The sequence below is a fragment of the Pelecanus crispus genome, chromosome 1, assembly GCF_030463565.1.
Source record: "Pelecanus crispus isolate bPelCri1 chromosome 1, bPelCri1.pri, whole genome shotgun sequence".
Taxonomy (NCBI): domain Eukaryota; kingdom Metazoa; phylum Chordata; class Aves; order Pelecaniformes; family Pelecanidae; genus Pelecanus; species Pelecanus crispus.
The window spans coordinates 2,400,831-2,419,706 of record NC_134643.1 but is presented as its reverse complement, the minus strand read 5'-3'; the positions used below and the strand labels follow the sequence as shown (position 1 = coordinate 2,419,706).

The 18,876-nt window shown below is 50.0% G+C and overlaps 1 protein-coding gene across 1 annotated transcript; it reads right to left on the bottom strand.

Annotated features, from left to right (window-relative positions):
- Positions 1–38: 38 nt before the first annotated feature.
- On the bottom strand, positions 39–16,683 carry SLC35B4 (solute carrier family 35 member B4). The gene is made up of 10 exons (XM_075724468.1): positions 16,607–16,683; positions 11,137–11,250; positions 9,996–10,098; positions 8,571–8,620; positions 7,302–7,383; positions 5,857–5,917; positions 4,317–4,426; positions 4,013–4,088; positions 1,590–1,665; positions 39–285 (listed from the first exon to the last, which is right to left on the bottom strand). The coding sequence occupies exons 1-10, from the start codon at positions 16,681–16,683 to the stop codon at positions 39–41; spliced, it is 996 nt and encodes a 331-aa protein (XP_075580583.1).
- Positions 16,684–18,876: the final 2,193 nt, after the last annotated feature.

Here is an 18,876-nt window from a genome sequence, read left to right as displayed (position 1 = left end):
AAAACAATAAAAAGGTCCCTACAGAGAGTCCCTGACTGTTACTCCTTCTTCAGCCTCTTCCTCCAGTGGGCCAGGAAGGGCCCGAGGCTGTTCCACACCTCCGTGTACATGAGAGTCCCCACGAAGACGAAGGCGGTGCCCAGCCAGTGCCAAGCCGTGAAGGGGTTGCGAAAGTAGAGGATGGAGAAGATGAGGCTGACGAACTTGCGCAGCGTCACCACCAGCGTGACGGTGAGGGAGGTGCACTCCGTGGTGAGGATGAAGACGCCTCGGATGCAGACGTACCTGGGTGGGCGGAGGTAAGGGGACATCGGGGATGAAGAGGGAGGACACCTGGGCAGGCCTTCAGGAATGAAAAGGGCAATGGATAGCCCCAGTCTGGTTATAGAGGGAATAAAGTTCCCTTCTCCGCAGATCAGCATTTCTACAGCTATGACCAGCTTCACTACAAACCCCAGGGACACCCCAAATCTCCCAGACTCCCCCCGACCCTGCTCTGGGACACCAAAACTGACCCATGAGAGCAGCTGTGGCTGAGGTGTTGGCAAAAGGTTAACGGCACGCAGAGTTTACAGTCCCTGCCACAGAGCCAAAGGAAGCTAAAATCAGACTTCTCCGTTCATAGAATCATCGAATCATTTAGGTTGGAAAAGACCTTTAAGATCATCCAGTCCCACCATTAACCTAACACTACCAAGTCCACCACTAAATCAGTTAAGGGGAGAGTAGTAATTGATTTCACATTTCCTCGCTTAGTGGCTGGATTATTTTTTAATGAAAGCGAAAACTAGGAATCATTAAGGTTGGAAAGGATCTCTAAGATCATCACTCCAACCGTCAACGCAACACCACCATGCCCACTAAACCATGTCCCAAAGTGCCACGTCTGCCTGTTTTTTGAACACTTCCAGGAATGGTGACTCCACTGCTTCTCTGGGCAGCCTGTTCCAATGCTTGACTGCTCTTTCTGTGAATAAATTTTTCCTAATATCCAATCTAAACCTCCCCTGACACAACTTGAGGCCATTTCCTCTCGTCCTATCACTAGTTACTTTGGAGAAGAGGCCAACACCAACACCCACAGCAGAAGTCCCCTTTCCCCCCTGAGGAGGTATGGGAAAGGTAGATTAAACAAGGGGGTTTCACAGAGGAGCGTGAACAACAGTAGGGCACAGCGCTCTCGCAACAGTGAGAGGAAAACAGTAAGAGGGCCTTGGAGTGAAGGGTCCCTTTTCTCGAGGGCATCTCAGCTTCATCAGACCTGCAGACCTTTCCTCTCTGCCTGGAAGACTCTACACACTGATATATTACAAATAGTTCCTCACCTGGTCCTTCCACCTGGAGCTGGCTAGCAAAACTGCCGTGAGTTTATACCGATCAGCCTGTCCCTGGGGAGGCGGTGGCAGATTTCAGCCACCCTGGCAAAAACGTAAGCCCCAGGTTAAATTCCACACTGTCTTCTCCAAGTTACACCATCAGCTCCCAAATGCAGGGAAGACTCCAAGGACTCGGCACCCCCACCCCATTCCTCCTCTGCCACCCCACTGCCATCTCCGTGGCGTGTCTCGAGCTGAGCTTTGAAAGGATACTGAGTGATGACGTTCATGAAGAGGTAGAACCACATGATTGGCAGGGTCAGCCCGATCACCGGGACCTGGAACAGCTCTGTGGGGAGAAAGGACGGAGCAAGGTCACTGCCCTGCTACTGCTTGAAGAAGATGCAAGGAGAGGTGTCTCTCTCCTGCCCAGGATTGACCATGATCCGGGACATGCTGCAGCTTCTGCATTAGGCAGACTGAGGCGTGGGCACATTTTGATTTTGCTCCAAATGGAGAGTTACCTTGTTCTTACTGTGATAAATGACAAATACAAGAGAATTTGCAGATATTTATGCTTGGACTTCCTTAGGGAAGAAAGGAAGATGGAGAAAGAAGTAGGCTAAGGAAAAAAGACATTAAAAGAAAAGCTCTGCCTTGCTTTCTTGTGCCCCACTGGTAAAACTGGATGAATCAACTGTGTGGCTCTGAGAGGCTGACAGCGCTAGCACGGGAAAGCCTGCATAGCACCGGCAAAACAAAAGCCAACAGGCCCTGTGGTGGAGGATTTGGTCCTGTTACTCCCATTTTTGAACTACCACATTCCTTTCCTGTCCTGGTTTCGGCTGGGATACAGTTAATTTTCTTCCTAGTAGCTGGCACAGTGCTGTGTTTTGGATTTAGTAGGAGAAGAATGTTGATAACACACTGATGTTTTTAGTTGTTGTTGAGTACTGCTTATGCCAGTCAAGGACTTTCCAGCTTCCCGTGCTCTGCCAGGGGCACAAGAAACTGTGGGGAGGGGGCACAGCCGGAATAGTTGATCCAAACTTCCCAAAGGGCTATTCCATACCATATGACGTCATGCTCAGTATAAACTGGGGGGGGTTGGCAGGGGAGCAGCGATCACTGCTCGGGAACTGTCTGGGTATCGGTCGGCGGGTGGTGAGCAATTGCATTGTGCATCACTTGCTTTGTATACTATTATTATTATTATACTATTATTCTAGTCTACCCTTGATTGGCTTAGAGTAGACTTGGTAGTGTAGGTTAATGGTTGGACTGGATGATCTTAAAGGTCTTTTCCAACCTAAACAATTCTATGATTCTATGATTATTATTATCATTATTATATTGTTATTATTATCATTACCATTTTACTTTGTTTCAATTATTAAACTGTTCTTATCTCAACCCAGGAGCGTTTCTCACTCTTACTCCTCTGATTCTCTCCCCCATCCCTTCGGGGTAGGGGGAGTGAACGAGTGGCTGCGTGGTGCTGAGTTGCTGGCTGGGGCTAAACCATGACATTTCCCCAGGGGTCACCTATCTCATGCTTTTCCTAAGAGGGTGTAACATGCTAGAAATACTTTGCAATGATATTAATGAACAGATTAAAGTGATCTACGCATGCAAATATCCCCTGTACCCAGAGGGGATTAAAGAACCAGCAAACCTACTCAGCAAAGATCCCTCCAGTTTCACAAAATGGGGATCAGAATATAGGAAGCTTGCTGGCACTGAAAAGCCTGGTGAATTTTACTATTACACTTAAGCAGATGTATAACTTAAGGTGCATGGATGAGCAATCTGGCGTATGCTTACGCATTAGCGTGAAGCTTGGGTTTTAACCACAGCGATCCAAACAGTAACTCATGGTTTAGCTTTGCAAGCTGCTGTGGCACCAGCTGAACGGTCGGCTGCCCGTGGCCAGGCTCTCAGCAGTCAGCAATCACCACTTGTCCAAGCGTGCTGGCATCTGGCCTACCACAAGGAAGAAGTTGGACAATGTCCCCAAGACAGTGTGGGGTTTTTTTTTTGGCTTTATCATAGAATCATCGAATCATTTAGGTTGGAAAAGACCTTTAAGATCATCCAGTCCAACCATTAACCTAATACTACCAAGTCCACCACTAAACCAATTAAGGGTAGAGTCATAATTAATTTCACATTTCCTGGCTTGGTGGCTGGATTATTTTTTAATGAAAGTAAAACTAGAATATAATCATTAAGGTTGGAAAGGCCCTCTAAGATCATCAGTCCAACCATCAGCCCAACACCACCATGCCCACTAAACCATGTCCCAGAGTGCCACGTCTACTCGTTTTTTGAACACCTCCAGGAATGGTGACTCCACCGCTTCTCTGGGCAGCCTGTTCCAGTGCTTGACTACTCTTTCCGTGAAGAAATTTTTCCTAATATCCAATCTAAACCTCCCCTGACACAACTTGAGGCCATTTCCTCTCATCCTATTGCTAGTTACTTGAGAGAAGTGACCAAGACCCACCTCACTACACCCTCCTTTCAGGCAGTTGTAGAGAGCGATAAGATCTTTCTATCAAACCTGAAAATTCAGAGGGCTTGAATATCCAGAGACAACAGTCTGACATGCACAACTGCTGGACTGAAAGCTTCCTACAGCATTTTCCAGAGGACAGAATGGTACGAGAGCAAGGATCCATCTGTACAACACTCACCGGACTGGCTGAAGAGGACTGCATGGTGGTAGATGTTTGGGGCAAGGAGGAGAAAGCCAGGGAGTGGTAACGCGTGCTGGAGAGAAAAGTAAAGACACAAAGTTAACAGATTATGTCAACCCACCCTACTTCTCATCCTGGGAAACCAGCTGCACACATCTGGATGAGAGCACACTCTTCACTGCTGCGGCCTTGCGGCATGTGATCCTTTGGATTTGTGCTGAGTACAGGGTGGGAGGGGAAGGGACTCTCTTAGCAGATCTATCTGCCCAGTAAAAGCAACAGAAAAGACATGGTGACTTACATTGTAAAAAAGGGCCTCTTTGGAGTGCTTCCCAAACTGCTTGTACAGCATCTCCTGGAAAATCCCCATCCTGGCAGACATGAGGAGGGCGAAGGTGAGAGCAGCAATACCTGGAACAGAAGCACAGCCTTGCAACACTGCTCAGGGATGGCATAGCTCAAGTCAAACAGCTTGATGACTCCCTTGATTTGGCTTTCAGCGAAAAAAGCCAAAGGATCCAGACTTGATAAGATGGGCAGAAAATTGATAATGGTCTTGAGGACACGGGTATCTTATTACAAAGGCTGAGATGCCAAGAGACTTCTGAAAAGATCATCTCTTTAAAAAGAGACTCAGCTCTGGCAAGCAATGTTGGTGGGATAACATTGTTGGCGGGATACCGAATCCTGGGCTGCATCAAAAGAAGCGTGGCCAGCAGCTCGAGGGAGGGGATTCTGCCCCTCTGCTCTGCTCTGGTGAGACCTCACCAGGAGTACTGCATCCAGCTCTGGAGCCCTCAGCACAAGAAGGACACGGACCTGTTGGAGTGGGTCCAGAGGAGGCCACAAAAATGATCCGAGGGCTGGAGCACCTCTCCTACGAGGCCAGGCTGAGAGAGTTGGGGTTGTTCAGCCCGGAGAAGAGAAGGCTGCGGGGAGACCTTATTGTGGCCTTTCAGTACTTAAAGGGGGCCTATAGAAAGGATGGGGGCAATCTTTTTAGCAAGGCCTGTTGTGACAGGACAAGGAATAATGGATTTAAACTAAAGGAGGGTAGATTTAGACTGGATATAAGGAAGAAATTTTTTACAATGAGGGTGGTCAAGCACTGGCACAGGTTGCCCAGAGAGGCAGTGGAGGTCCCATCCCTGGAAACATTCCAGGTCAGGTTGGACGCGGCTCTGAGCACCCTGATCTGGTTAAAGCTGTCCCTGCTCACTGCAGGGGGGTTGGGCTAGATGAGCTCTAAAGGTCCCTTCCAACCCAAAGCATTCTGTGGTTCTATGATACCAGGGATAGAGTTGTTTGCTGCTATTGACAACACCTCAATCCCAGTATCCCTGAAAAGCCACCAATAAATCTGGGTTGGTGGTATAAAAATAGACACAAGTGCCGGACTGTAGAGACTCCTCCATGAAATACTGTGCTGAATGAAGACTTGAACCAGCTACAGCCCCTCTCCCTCTCTGCAGCATAGCTCACAGCATCAGATACATCAGGTAGGGCTGCTTTTGCAGAGAGAAATCAAGAAGATTATCTGCAAACGTGCATGACTCCAGTCTCATTCTGTCACTGAGCCACTACCTTGCAGAAACCCCTTCGTGCCGTATTTAACTTGTTGGCCAAATGAAGCATATCTCCTTGCACAAAGCAGCTAATGAGTGCCACAAGACGCCATTCTTTGCAAATCAACACCTACCAGATGCTCAGCACAACTTAACCTCAGCACAGGGACACCCACCACAGTTTGCTTTGGCACAACCCACATGGCCAAGGACACCAGAGAGCCGAGTCTTGCCAGGAGCCCAGCAAGGTCGGCTGGAGATGTGGCACTCACATACCTAGCAGCCACCACAAGAAAACCTGCAGTCCATCCTCTTCATGTAAGCTGGAGTCAGATGCCTGGTGGAGGGAGACACAACACAGTCACCATGAGCTACCATGTCCCTGCAGCTCATTCGGACCTGCCTGTACCTCACTCTTGGTTTGCGTCTTGTGTTCCAAGCAAGCCCATAAAGCAAAGGTCTCACGTTCTCCAAAACTGCTTCCCTGGCTGAACAGCAGTGGGAGCAACTACAACACACTTTGCTTTCCACTCTGCTTCAGGGAATGCACCAGATTCCAGCCAAAGTGGAAATGTCTGATCCAGAAAGTAGCTTTTCTGAAAGAAATGCCCCGGCTTGGCCAGAGACCGGACTCTTCAACCACAGAAATAATCAGTGCCACTTAGAAAGCTCCCACAGGCAGCTCGTTGGCAGGCCCCTCTGTCCCCACCTCAGAGGTGGGTGCGCAGGAAAGAACAAGGGCTCTGGCCAAGCCCCAGTCAGGTCCTAAAACCAGGGCTCTGGCTTGCGGTCAAGACACTGAGGAAACCAGGCCTGTAGATGCTGTTAGCCAAGGGTAAAACTCTAGGTAGCACGACTTGGCTCAGCTCTCTTTCACTGTGGTTTAGGGCAAATTAGATTACTCACCTTTGCCACAACTGTCCATACTATACCAAAACCCCATGCCTGCTGACAGTTAATCTGGATTAATACAGAGCAAGGCCACATAGCACAGACCTTCCTCAGACACCCTAAGAGTATAAATAGCTATCAAATGATGGGAGACTGGGAGGTTTGACAGCCCTGCTTCTTTCCAATCTCTCAGAGCTGGATTAAGTGCAACCAATTTTCATTTGACCACCACTTTATGCCATTTTTCTGTCTTCAGTTGACAAGATCAGGCTGTGGGTGCTGACCCAGGAAGAGCCCAAAGTGGTGTTATGCATGGATTTTCTTCACTCCCTCCTGTTCTCCAAATACAGGCACTTTATTTCAAGGGTCACAGAAAGTCACACTGGATGACAACAGGTCTGGAAAAATCTAGCCTGAAAGCTGACAATCTCTTCTGGGATAAAAAGGGTGAAGATTTAAGATGGCTGAGTTTTGTTTAAGATTCACCTGCTCCTAATTGCAACACATTGCAGTAAGGGCAAGAGAAAACAGCTTCTAGCTGTGGCAAAAAAATAATGGTATATTCTCAGCAGAAAGCAACCTGAACAACACAGGATAAAAGGCATCTGTAATTAAGTTCAATCACGTGCATGTGTGTGCATCCCCTCCCTCCAAACCACAAGAAAATGAGACCAGGAACAAGAGCTTTTGGGGAGCAGACCCAGAGCTAGGAGACATTTTGTCTCTCCATTAATAGTCAGGCAAAGGGAATTACTGATGAAGGTGCTGACAGCAGCGCCTCCCGTCAATAGGATTCACAGCTATGACCTCGGGCCCTTCCCAATCCTTACCACTTGCTTTGCAGACATGAAAGTGCAGGTAAAGATCCCCAGGGACACCAGGGCTATGGACGTGTATTTAGATACGCTGTATCTGCACAGGGAAGAAGACAGATGTCAGTGATCAAGCCCAGCCTCATGTCGTTCATCTGCTGCTCCCTTATATTGCATTTTGCTTCATTACACCCGTGTGAACTTGGGATAATGGGCACATACACATTACTTAACACTGGACATTGCTGGGAGGGAGGGCCAACTTACTCCAACTGCAACAAAAAAGAAGCATTTGGACCAAGATCTCCTTGCCCGTGGCAAAGGATCCCTCTCAGGTCAAAGCCAGCGCAGATCTCAGCATAGCGATGGAGTGGCAGGGGACGTGCCCACATTGGTCCCACAGCCAGACCCCAAGCAGCTGGGAGGACCCTCCTGTCCTGATGCCTTTGCCCACTGTGGTGGGTTGACCCCAGCCAGCAGCCAAGCACCTACACAGCCAATCGCTCATTCCCCCAACCTCGTGGAGTGGGGGAGAGAACTAGAAGAGCAAGAACGAGAAAACTCGTGGGTTGAGCTAAAGAGTTTAATAGGTGAGGGGGGGAAAACACCAACAAAAACAATGCAAAAGCACTCACTCACCACCTACCATAAGCACAGCCATCTTGGAAACCAACTCCCCCCAACCCCTTTCTTCCTCTACCCTGGTTTCTATTGCAGCACACGACATTATATGGCATAGAATATCCCTTTGGCCATTTTGGGTCAGCTGTCCCAGCCGTATCACCTCTCACCTTCTTGTCCACCCCAGCCTACTTGCTGGGGAGCAGAGCAGGAAAAACAGACTGTGCAAGCACCATTCAGCAACAGCCAAAACATCCAGTGTGCTATCAACACTGTTTTCACCACAAATCCCAATCACAACACTGTATGAGCTGCTACGAAGAAAGTTAACTCTATCCCAGCTAGATCCAGTACAGCCATCCATCAGGAGCAGTACCAGCCTCACAGAAGTAAGAGGAAAGAAAAGAGCTAACACAGAAGGTTGCAGTCACACATAAAATCTCTCTTTTCAGTCCATGCTTGCCTTAAATGAAGGAGTGAGGGAAGGTGGAAATGCACAAGAGTGAACTATTCCAGCCTCTAGTCTAGGCACACCTGTGTCCCCCAGTTTCCACACCAGTAAAACAAGAATATTTAACAGGAGAGGGGAGGGCACTAAACACCAGTCAGGATTAAGTCAATGACAGAGCATTCCCTGATGATATAAGAAAGAGGCTTGTGATTTACCTTTTCTTCAAAATGATGATACCTAGAGCCATGCTTGCTATGAGAGAACCCTGGGGAAGAAGAGAAAGAGGAGAAAAACAAAATAGGTCAGCATGACAAACTTCCCCGGACTGGGATGCCCGCCCCAGAGAAATGCCGCAAATTCAATATAACTAATGCCAAAACACCAACAGAAATGCCAGAACAGGATCAGGGAGACTGACAGGGTGGAGACAAGAGGAAAGCCTCAAGTTGTGCCAGGGAAGGTTTAGACTGGATATTAGGAGAAATTTCTTTGTGGAAAGGGTCATCAAGCACTGGAACAGGCTGCCCAGGGAAGTAGTGGAGTCCCCATCCCTGAAGGTATTTAAAAGACGTGTAGATGTGGTGCTTAGGGACATGGTTTAGTGGTGGACTGGGCAGTGTTAGGTTTGCAGTTGGAGTCGATGATCTTAAAGGTCTTTTCCAACCTAAATGATTGTATGAGTCTCACTTCAGCTAGGAGGAGGAGAGAAGTTGAGCTGGGTGGCTGGGGAACAAGGACACTGGGACAAACAGGCTACTAAGATCTTCTGGCCGGTGGGCCTCCCCCTTTTTTGGCCCACTTGTGACACTCGGTGTGTGCTACAGACCAGAATGTGGCCAAATCGCTGTGTTTTTAACTGGGAACAGGAGTATGGCTCCATAGACTGACTGCAAGGCTGCAATACAAGAACCATCCCTCATGGTTAATGCGGGACAGGTCTCCTAGAGTGTTGTCTGCTTTTCTTCTTTTTAACCTCTCCTGACTTCACGTATTTCAATCCCATGATGTGTTATGGGAGAACAGCCCCACCCAGCAGATCTGCCCAGCAGATTTTGTTATCCCCAACAGCTGGGGCTCCGTTTTCTTTGGTTTTAAACAGATGGTTTAGCCTGACACTCATCTACATTTAAGTGAAGACACATTTTAAGAGCATTTTCCAAAGCAAAGACCCATGCAGTAACAGTGCAGGTGGAACTAGGCCAAATCCATGCTCTCTCACCTGGGGTGTTTACCCAGACACCTACACTAAGACATGAACCGCTGTGCAGTGGAAGGGAAAGCTGGGTCCCTTCGGCCAGCAATTCAGTCCATCCAGGGCTGACAGCCAGAGTCTGGGCTTGATTTTGTCATTGTTACTTCCCCATCACCTTTGGACATATGAAGCCTGTTTGAGCCTCAGTTTCCTCGTCTGTCCATTAAGTGGAAATTTAATGACCAACACTGTAAAAGTGAGAACTGGAGCTCAGCCTTCAGAACAAGGTTGCTCTCCCCACAAGTTAGCTGGAGTTTAGTATTTGCATGGGCTTTCGGTGCCCTCAGGGAAAGAGAGGGTGGCAGGACACACACCAGGGACAGTGCTTGCAGAGATGATGGGACGAAATGTCACATGAGGAGGAAAAGGACAGTATGACAGTACTCACTGATCTGAAGATCATGTGCAGCGGCATGGCAATATTTAAGTTCAGGGCGTAGTTATTCACCACACTGACAGTGAAGAACATGGCCACCATGATGAAATAGTACCTGAAACACAAACACAAAAAAACCAGCTGACAGCTGTGCATGTACGTCTCTGGGATGCTGGGAGACACCTTGGGAACAGCTTATGGGTTGCAAGGAAAGGCCTGGAGCTGAGCAGGAGCCCACCTAGCTCTTGGGTATGTGACAAGGACTAACAAGGACATCAATCCACTTTGGATGTAGCAGGGAAGCCCTTAGAACAGGAAGCAGGCTGACCTGCACTGGCTCAGCTTGCACTAATCCCAGAAGCAAAGGGGAACTGAGGATACCCCAGCTCAGGTCTTCCAGCATGGACTTCCTCCAGACCCCTCTTGCCACAGGACAGTGTCAGAAGACAAGGCTTGATTTGAGGGGATTCAGTTTCTGCCAGCAGGCATCACTACCCTGAGTAGAAGGAGAAACTATTCAAATCCAGGCTGAACACCTCCATGGTTCTACACCTAACCTAGAGAGCCTCCACAAATTGAAGTTCCTCACTGTGACACAGCTATGAATGGCACTAAACTTGCCCTCAACTTTCTGTCATGAGGACTCTGTCCCGAGCACTCAGCACAGCACTCTGTTTTGCCACAGGCTAGGCAGTCTGCTAAGGAGCCCCACAAAACCTCCTCACTTCATTTCAGCCACTGAGTGCCAGGGAGGAGAGCATGAACATGCCAGGCCACTGCCTGGACAAGATCAGCCCTGATGGCGAAATGCAAAAGTGGATTTGGCTTTCCAGTAAACCTCTCCCTCCCACGTCCATTGCAAGAAGCCCCAGAGAGACAGTAAGCTCTTCAAACACAGCAAACTCTTAACTGTGCAAAATACTGTCCTGTCTTGGACAGGAAAGTATGTGATGGCAATTTCCTATTAAGAATTCTCGATAAAACGAGTTCGTATTTCATCAGGCATGACAGGTTCTCAATGAGGCTTCACAAACGCTGCAGAATGGATGGGATTTAGACAGGATAAACAGATAAGCCGTTTTATTAAACACTTCTTGAGATAATAGATAGCCAGTCAATTTGTGCCTAGCAAAAGTGTTCAGATCAACTGTACCTTATTGGTATGGCCGGCCTCTTCCTCCCAAAGTTGGCTTCGAAGATAAAGCCTTCCACCGCAATAAATAGGAACTGGGAGAATGTCACTATGTTCCCACATCCTGGAAACTGCCTGCAGGCATGGAGAAGACAGACAAGCATAAGAGCAATGCCATGGAGAACAAACGCTGCATTGGGCTCCAATAAAAAGAGGCTAACAGCTCATAACCCCAGAGTGAACATCAACCTGGAGGAGCTTTACCACTTTGTCTGTCCGGGTTCTCACATTGCCTTTGTTGCCTTCTGAAGAGGAAGTGAGCAGCCACCCCCGTCATGGTGCATGTGGTGAATTGGGTCAGGAAGCAAAAGAGGAAATTGGTCGCATCTCACAGATCTGTATAACATCCTGCCAGGGTATGGGATCCGAATGAGCAACGTCGAGCACGAACACAACCGTACTGAAGCTGGATCTCCCTCCTTCTCATGGGGAAGTGGTTTTGACAGGGCACCCTCCTTACCTACGAGCTGCTGTGTTTGTTAGAGGCCAGGTGAAACAATGAGTCCACCCAGGAGGAATGCAGCAGGATTTCCGATAGCCCTTACTTCCACTGCATGAGGGAAGGGTCAGGTCTGTGCCTGCAGAGCAAGGCGCCATGTCCATGGTTCTGCTTGTACCTCATCCCCAGATCATGTGAACACGAGCTTGGACCTGCCTTCAATTTACCCAGCAAGCTTTAGCTCTCTGCCCTTCTGCGTTTCCTGGATACCAAAAGGTTGGGTGTAGGTTCAACAGCTCATCATGGGAGCCCAAAAAGGACAGGCCTGTCCCAGGACAGGCAGGCAGGCCAGGGAGCTTGCTAATGTGATACATGCTTTGCACTGAAGTTTTCAAACTCCACAAGGTCTCAAAAGCCACAAAACAGTGTCTGACCTTGAAAGAGACCTTCTTAGCTGAGCATCTTTGTCCTCACAGAGACCCAAGCACTGCAGTTATCGCTACCTTTGCAGCGGAAGCGACACCACCTTTGAGCAAATCAACCTTGTGTGTTTATTCTGAGGAAAGAGGAATTACACACAAGGGCAAGACAGCCCATAACAGCCTGACATTAAACAAACCCTCCCTGCATGTTACTCACCCATTCCTAGCAGACATGCCTGCTGCAGACTCTGCCTCCTTCCTAAGAAGCTTACAGGGAGCAAGAGAGGATTTCCTGGGAGGCACACAGTCATCTGTGGGCTCAGAGGAGGCCATGACATGTCAGATAATCAGAAAGCTCGCTGTTATTTGCAGCGGGAGACAGAGGAATTTGAGCAAGTACTTCCCCTTTCTCCAGTGCAAGACAGAAACCAAAGCCAAGGACTTGATGGAGAAGCTGCACGCCGCCGAGTCCTGATCCCCACCCTGCTGCACAAGCATGCAGCTTGCTCACACAACATGCCATCCCAAGTAGTTAAGAGGCTGGGTCTAGACACGGTTTTGCAGAATGCAAGCTGCGAGATGCACTGGAGAACAGGACTAACCGAGCTGTCTCCTGGATAGCTGAACTGAAGGTCTGGTCTCCTCTAAAATCTCCTGTGTCGCCCCCCAGACATGTCAGAAAAAGCAGCAGTGCTCTGGTTAATGCAGAGCTGGCACATGGCTGCCACCAAACAGCACCTGGAAAGGCCATCTTCTCTCTGCATTTTCCATGGGGCAGGCACTATAGCCTGAGCCTCTCCCTTCTATCCACCTGCTGATTTTCACATTTTTCAGAGCTTATTTGTCCACGAGAATTCAATCCCTGCTGTGCAATGAGGTTAAACGGTTCAAAAGTTACTTGGGGGAAGAGAAGAGATACTGAGCTGGAGACAGAGGCGAGGCTCCAGGATTGTAAACCTTATTTCTATAATCATAGAATCACAGAATGCTTTGGGTGGGAAGGGACCTTTAGAGGCCATCCAGCCCAACCCCTGCAGTGAGCAGGGACAGCTTTAACCAGAGCAGGCTGCTCAGAGCCCCGTCCAACCTGACCTGGAATGTTTCCAGGGATGGGGCCTCCACCGCCTCTCTGGGCAACCTGTGCCAGTGCTTGACCACCCTCATTGTAAAAAATTTCTTCTTTATAACCACTCTAAATCTATTCTTCTTTAGTTTAAATCCATTATTCCTTGTTCTGTCACAACAGGCCTTGCTAAAAAGATTGCCCCCATCCTTCCTATAGGCCCCCTTTAAGCACTGAAAGGCCACAATAAGGTCTCCCCGCAGCCTTCTCTTCTCCGGGCTGAACAACCCCAGCTCTCTCAGCCTGGCCTCATAGGAGAGGGGCTCCAGCCCTCGGATCATTTTTGTGGCCTCCTCTGGACCCACTCCAACAGGTCCATGTCCTTCTTGTGCTGAGGGCTCCAGAGCTGGATGCAGGGCTCCAGGTGAGGTCTCACCAGAACAGAACAGAAAGCAAGTGTAAACTTGGAATAAACCAAGACTGTTTCCATGCACTAAACTTTGTTTCCTCCCAATTCACCGATCCTTGCATTCAGTTACTTGCAGTACATATGACCTCACGTTATTCGTAAAGGGTTATTTGTTGACTGATAATAAAAAGACAAACAAACAAAAACCCAGGCTGCATCTGCCCATGTCTTTGACTCACGATCCTAACACACTCATAGACCTAAAAGAATTGACAAGAAGTCTGGATATATCAACCAAAACCTGCTTTAGCTGTAGCCAACTGGTAGAGAGTCCTCCAGAAGCAACGTAGAAACACCATAATGCAGTTGTCACCCTGCCTCCTAGGACAGAATTGCCTGGGCTGTTAGTGTCTAGCAGCCCTAGCAGATGGTGGGATGAAACAGCTGAAGCAGGGCTCTCGGTCTCATCAGCGGAGCACAAACAGACTAGCCCAATTTCTGCACATCAGTTTGGGGCACGTTGATGCACAGTACTCTCATTCAGACAGAGTTCAACACAACCAAATCACTTCTCCAAGGAAAATTTCTGTCCATCACTTAAGAAGACTCCGCGTTTCATAGAGAATTCCTTCAACAGCCCCTGCAGAAGAACATCCCCCGCCATTTGCACCATAAAGGGAAGAAACCCCGTTGAGACCTACCACGCAGACCCTCAACCATTTTTACAGAGAAGGCACCTCACAGGGACACAGCTTGAGAAGGTGAAGAGCAGATCATGGGCTTTCTAACCAGGCCTGTACATACACGCCACACAGAGCTTTGGCATCATGGCTCAAAGACAGACCCCCTGGGACAACTAGTAAAGGACACTAGCAGAACAGGTTGGGTTGCTCCAGACAGGGGAAATGGGATGAACTGGATGGTGTTTCTTGCTCTGCCCAGGCCTCCTTCTGTTATTCAGACAGGGGCTTGTTTAACTTGCTCTTGAAGACCTCCAATGAGGAGTTTCCCTGCTCTCTGTCTTATGAACCCAGTTCACTACACTGAGAGGGAGCAAACCTGGGGTTTTGGCCTGCTTTACATCCCTTTCACAGCAATTTAAGCCCCTTATTTCTTGTTCTGTCTCCAGAGCCCAGCAGAAAAATATATCTCCTCTTCTCTACAGCCATCCTCCACACGTTTAAAGTCATTTGTCTGTCCTCAGGCATCTCTAGACTAAACAGTTCTCATTCCTTTACTCTTTCCTCATAAATCCTGAGCAAATTTCTTCCAATCACCTTTGTTATTCCCCACTAGACTGTCTATCTGGTCACTGCCTTTTCCTGCGACCCTGCACCAGGACTTTGCTTGTCATGGGAAGATTCATCTCCAAAAGGGACTTTTTTCCTCCTAGACAATACCAAGACCCAAAGAAATAACCTGTGTTACCCCAGTTTAGGGACCAAAGGTGAACAGGGCAAGAGAGGGGCACAGGAACTGAGCTATCAGGAACAGGGGAATTTCTAAAGTGGATGAGAAGCAATGCTTAAGAGAAGCTTGTGTATAAAAGCAGCTTTTCTTAGATATTTGCAATTGGACTTCCAGGATTTGCTGCTCAAAATCCTGCTCAAAATGGGGTATAGACACCTAATGCAGCCTTTGAGTAGGGCCAAATGGCTCGCTTTTGTTTTAAGGTCTGGCTGGAAGAAACGCAAGCCTGGTGTGTCTTGCAAGCATCTTGCAAGCAAATGTAAGAAGCCAGATCCAAAGCTTTCTTCACCTCGAAGGGGCCCATTCCTCTTCCCTCACTGATGCTGCAGCAGAAGCCAGGCAGGAAAGACAGAGGTTAGAGCAATCCCCGAGACAAAAGACAACTCGTCATGCAAGGTCTCTTCCTCCAGGAACTTGATTTATCCAGCGATTGCAGAGTGATTGTGCAACCTCGTGTGGAGGTACCTGCGTCCTGGCCTCCCAGTTTGAAGCAAGTATCTCCACTGCTGGCTTACAGAGTCAGGCTCTCTTTTGCACTCCCTTTTTCTCTTAACAATCTGGGATGATGATGGGTGGGGAGGAAGTAAGGGCAGGTTTTAACTACTAGTTTCGAAAGCCTGGGCATGATTGAAATGACTGAATGGTCAGGGGATACAACTCCACACTGACTTACTATGATTGTAGACACAGAACCAGTTCAATCATTACTTTTTTTCCAGTCAGCTCTAGCTCTTTTCCCTTCACAGCTTGCTGACCAGCCCTGAAAACAAATCCAGCAGACCATCACCTTTTCCAACCCATGCCAGCCTTCCTCCATCAGGGTGAGGAAGGTGACGCAGCGCTCGGACGTACCCGAAATGTCAGCCCTCTTCTCTCTGCAACCTGGCAATTCACCTTCACTCAGACTGCCACAAAGGACTCCTCGCCCTCACCACATTGGCTTTGCAGCCGTGTGATGCTGCCGAAGATCACATTTCCAGATGGACGACATTCCCTTGGCCCTGCCTGCTGTCCCAGGGGACCCCATGCCAGCTCCTGCGCGTCTTCTCCTTGGGATTTCAGCTGTTATTTGTATGAGGCGCTGGGATCAGAGAGCAGGGGTGGTGGGAATGCTTTAGGGCCAGATTGATGCGGTGGTCCGTGTGTCAGCAGAGATGGGAGATCCCCAGCGCCTGGGCAGGATACCAAAGTGGCCCATGACAGGACCAGACTGGACTCAGGCCGAGAGAGACAGCCCCAAAAACACCCACAAAACCCATCAGACGGTGACAGAACAAGGCCAGGGCCCGGTGATCCTCACTGGGGCTCCTCTTGGCACTTGGATGAGGAGCCCCGGGGCCTGGGGCTGCCCCCCAAGCTGTGAGGGGGGCCGGACACCCCGTCGGGGCCGCAGACCCCCTCAGGGCCAGCCCCAGGCTGGCTGCCAGCCCCCCCCACCCCCAAATCCACCCCAAACCCCCTGGGCACCGCTGCCGCTCCCTCCCCTCCCAAGTCCTGAAGCCGATGAGGGAGACCCTGCGGCCCCCCGGTCCCGGGGACCCTCACCCGCCCCCCGATCCCATTTCTGCCCCTAACCCCTGCCCCTGACCCCCTCCTTCTGCCCCCAAACCCTCTCCCCGGCCCCGCACCTGGCCAGCAGCTCCAGGAACACCACGTTGCTGCAGCAGCCGCCGAACACCAGCCCCACAGCCACGGCCGGGTGCATGGTGCCCTCCCAAGCAGCGAGGAGGCGTCCCGGGCTGCCACCGCATCCCGCTCCCGGGCCGCGGCCCCGCTCCGGGCCCCGGCCCCGCCACCCCCGCTTCCTCCCGGCCGCCGGTAGTTCGCTCCCCGCCCGCCGCCCGTTCACCGACACGGCCGCGGGCCTAGGGCCGGGACTACAACTCCCGGCGGCCCCCGCGCCGCCTCCCCGCCGCCTCCCTGAGGCGGTGCCGCCCCGCGGGGCATGCTGGGGGTTGTAGTTCCGCCATGGGGGCGGGCGGGAATGGCGGCGCGGGGCCCGGCGCTGAGGTGGCGTGAGGAGAAGGCGGGGGGATGGCGGCCGAAACGCTGCTGCCCTGCTGAGCAACAGCCGCTAATTGGCGGTTTGGGTTTAGAGAATGAAATTATGTGAAATCGAGCTTGCCTGAGGCCTGTGGGGGAGCCTCCTGGGGGGGCCTGCCGTGCTCCTGGGGCCACAGGCAAGCCCTGCTGCGGCCGTGTCGGTGTCAGCGCAATTGGTGTCGGAAAGACGGGGTGCTGAGGTGGCAAAACTGGGTGTGAAAGGCAATTGTGTGCTTGGAAGGAGTGAGGGCTACAAGGAGGGTCTGGGGAGAAGGGAGGAACAGGCGCACGAATGGTGGTATCGGGGCGGGTTGGGGACCATGGGTCCGGCAGCACCAGCAGCCGCCCATGGCTTCACAGGGGGAGATGGAGGAGAAAATAACCTGTCCGGAGCGATGGGTGAGGTGGTATTTCTGGCCAGAACCCTGCACACACCAAGGTGGAAGAATCATAGAATCACAGAATCATTTAGGTTGGAAAAGACCTTTAAGATCATCCAGTCCAGCCATTAACCTAACACTGCCAAGGCCACCACTAAACCAACTGAGGGTAATTAATTTCATGTTTCCTGGCTTGGTGGCTGGATTATTTTTTAATTAAAGTAAAACTAGGAATCATTAAAGTTGGAAAGGACCTCTAAGATCATCAGCCCAACCGTCAACGCAACACCACCATGCCCACTAAACCATAGAATCATAGAATCATAGAATCATAGAATCGTTTAGGTTGGAAAAGACCTTTAAGATCATCCAGTCCAACCAGTAACCCACACTACCAAGTCTACTCTAAACCAATCAAGGGTAGACTAGACTAAACCATGTCCCAAAGTGCCACATCTACCCATTTTTTAAATACTTCCAGGGATGGGGACTCCACCAGCTCTCTGGGCAGCGTGTTCCAATTCTTGAGCACCCTTTCTGTGAAGAAATTTTTCCTAATTTCCAACCTAAACCTCCCCTGGCGCAGCTTGAGCCCATTTCCTCTCGTCCTATCGCTAACTACGTGGGAGAAGAGACCAACACCCACCTCACTACACCCTCCTTTCAGGTAGTTGTAGAGAGTGATAAGGTCTCCCCTCAGCCTCCTCTTCTCCAGGCTGAACACCCCCAGCTCCCTCAGCCGCTCCCCACCAGCCCTGTGCTCCAGACCCTTCCCCAGCTCCGTTGCCCTTCTCTGAACACGCTCCAGCACCTCAATGTCTTTCTTGTAGTGAGGTGCCCAAAACTGGACACAGTATCCCAGGTGCGGCCTCACCAGCGCCGAGTGCCGGGGCACAATCACCTCCATGTCCCAGAGTGCCACGTCTGCCCGTTTTTTGAACCCCTCCAGGGATGGTGACTCTGCCACCTCTTTGGGCAGCCTGTTCCAATGCTTGACCACTCTTTCCATGAATAAATTTTTCCTAATATCCAATCTAAACCTCCCCTGATGCAACTTGAGGCCATTTCCTCTCGTCCTATCACTAACTACTTGGGAGAGAAGAGCACTGCGGTGCTGGAGACAGAGGGTTTGGGTGAGGGGGTCATCGGTGCGGGGACAAACTGCATCCAGAGGTGCCATGCCTACACCAACTGCAATGATGTATTTATTAATTTGCCTGCATGACTGGGTACTTTGGCTTCTCTTGTCAGGAGGAAGACAGTGTCATGTCAGTCATGGTAAAAACATGAATTAAAACAGCACAACCACTTCAAGGATCCAGCCCTGACATGGATTCTCCAGCCTGGAGTGGAATTTCCGTAGGGCTTAAAGTGTCTATGGCACCTTCAGATTTATTTTGTCCCTGTTAGATTGTGTTGTTGTGCTGTTACCCCTTATCCCTCTGTCCTAGAGTGTGTTTTTGCATTCTTGCAGT

Bases quoted from the DNA above. Each gene is read 5' to 3' on its own strand.
- SLC35B4 (XM_075724468.1), bottom strand. From the start codon at position 16,683: ATGCACCCGGCCGTGGCTGTGGGGCTGGTGTTCGGCGGCTGCTGCAGC. The intron at 10,099-11,136 runs GTACAGTTGATC...TTTGTGTTTCAG, and splicing joins AGGCCGGCCATACCAATAAG to GTACTATTTCATCATGGTGG. The intron at 8,621-9,995 runs GTGAGTACTGTC...CTTCTTCCCCAG, and splicing joins TGCACATGATCTTCAGATCA to GGTTCTCTCATAGCAAGCAT.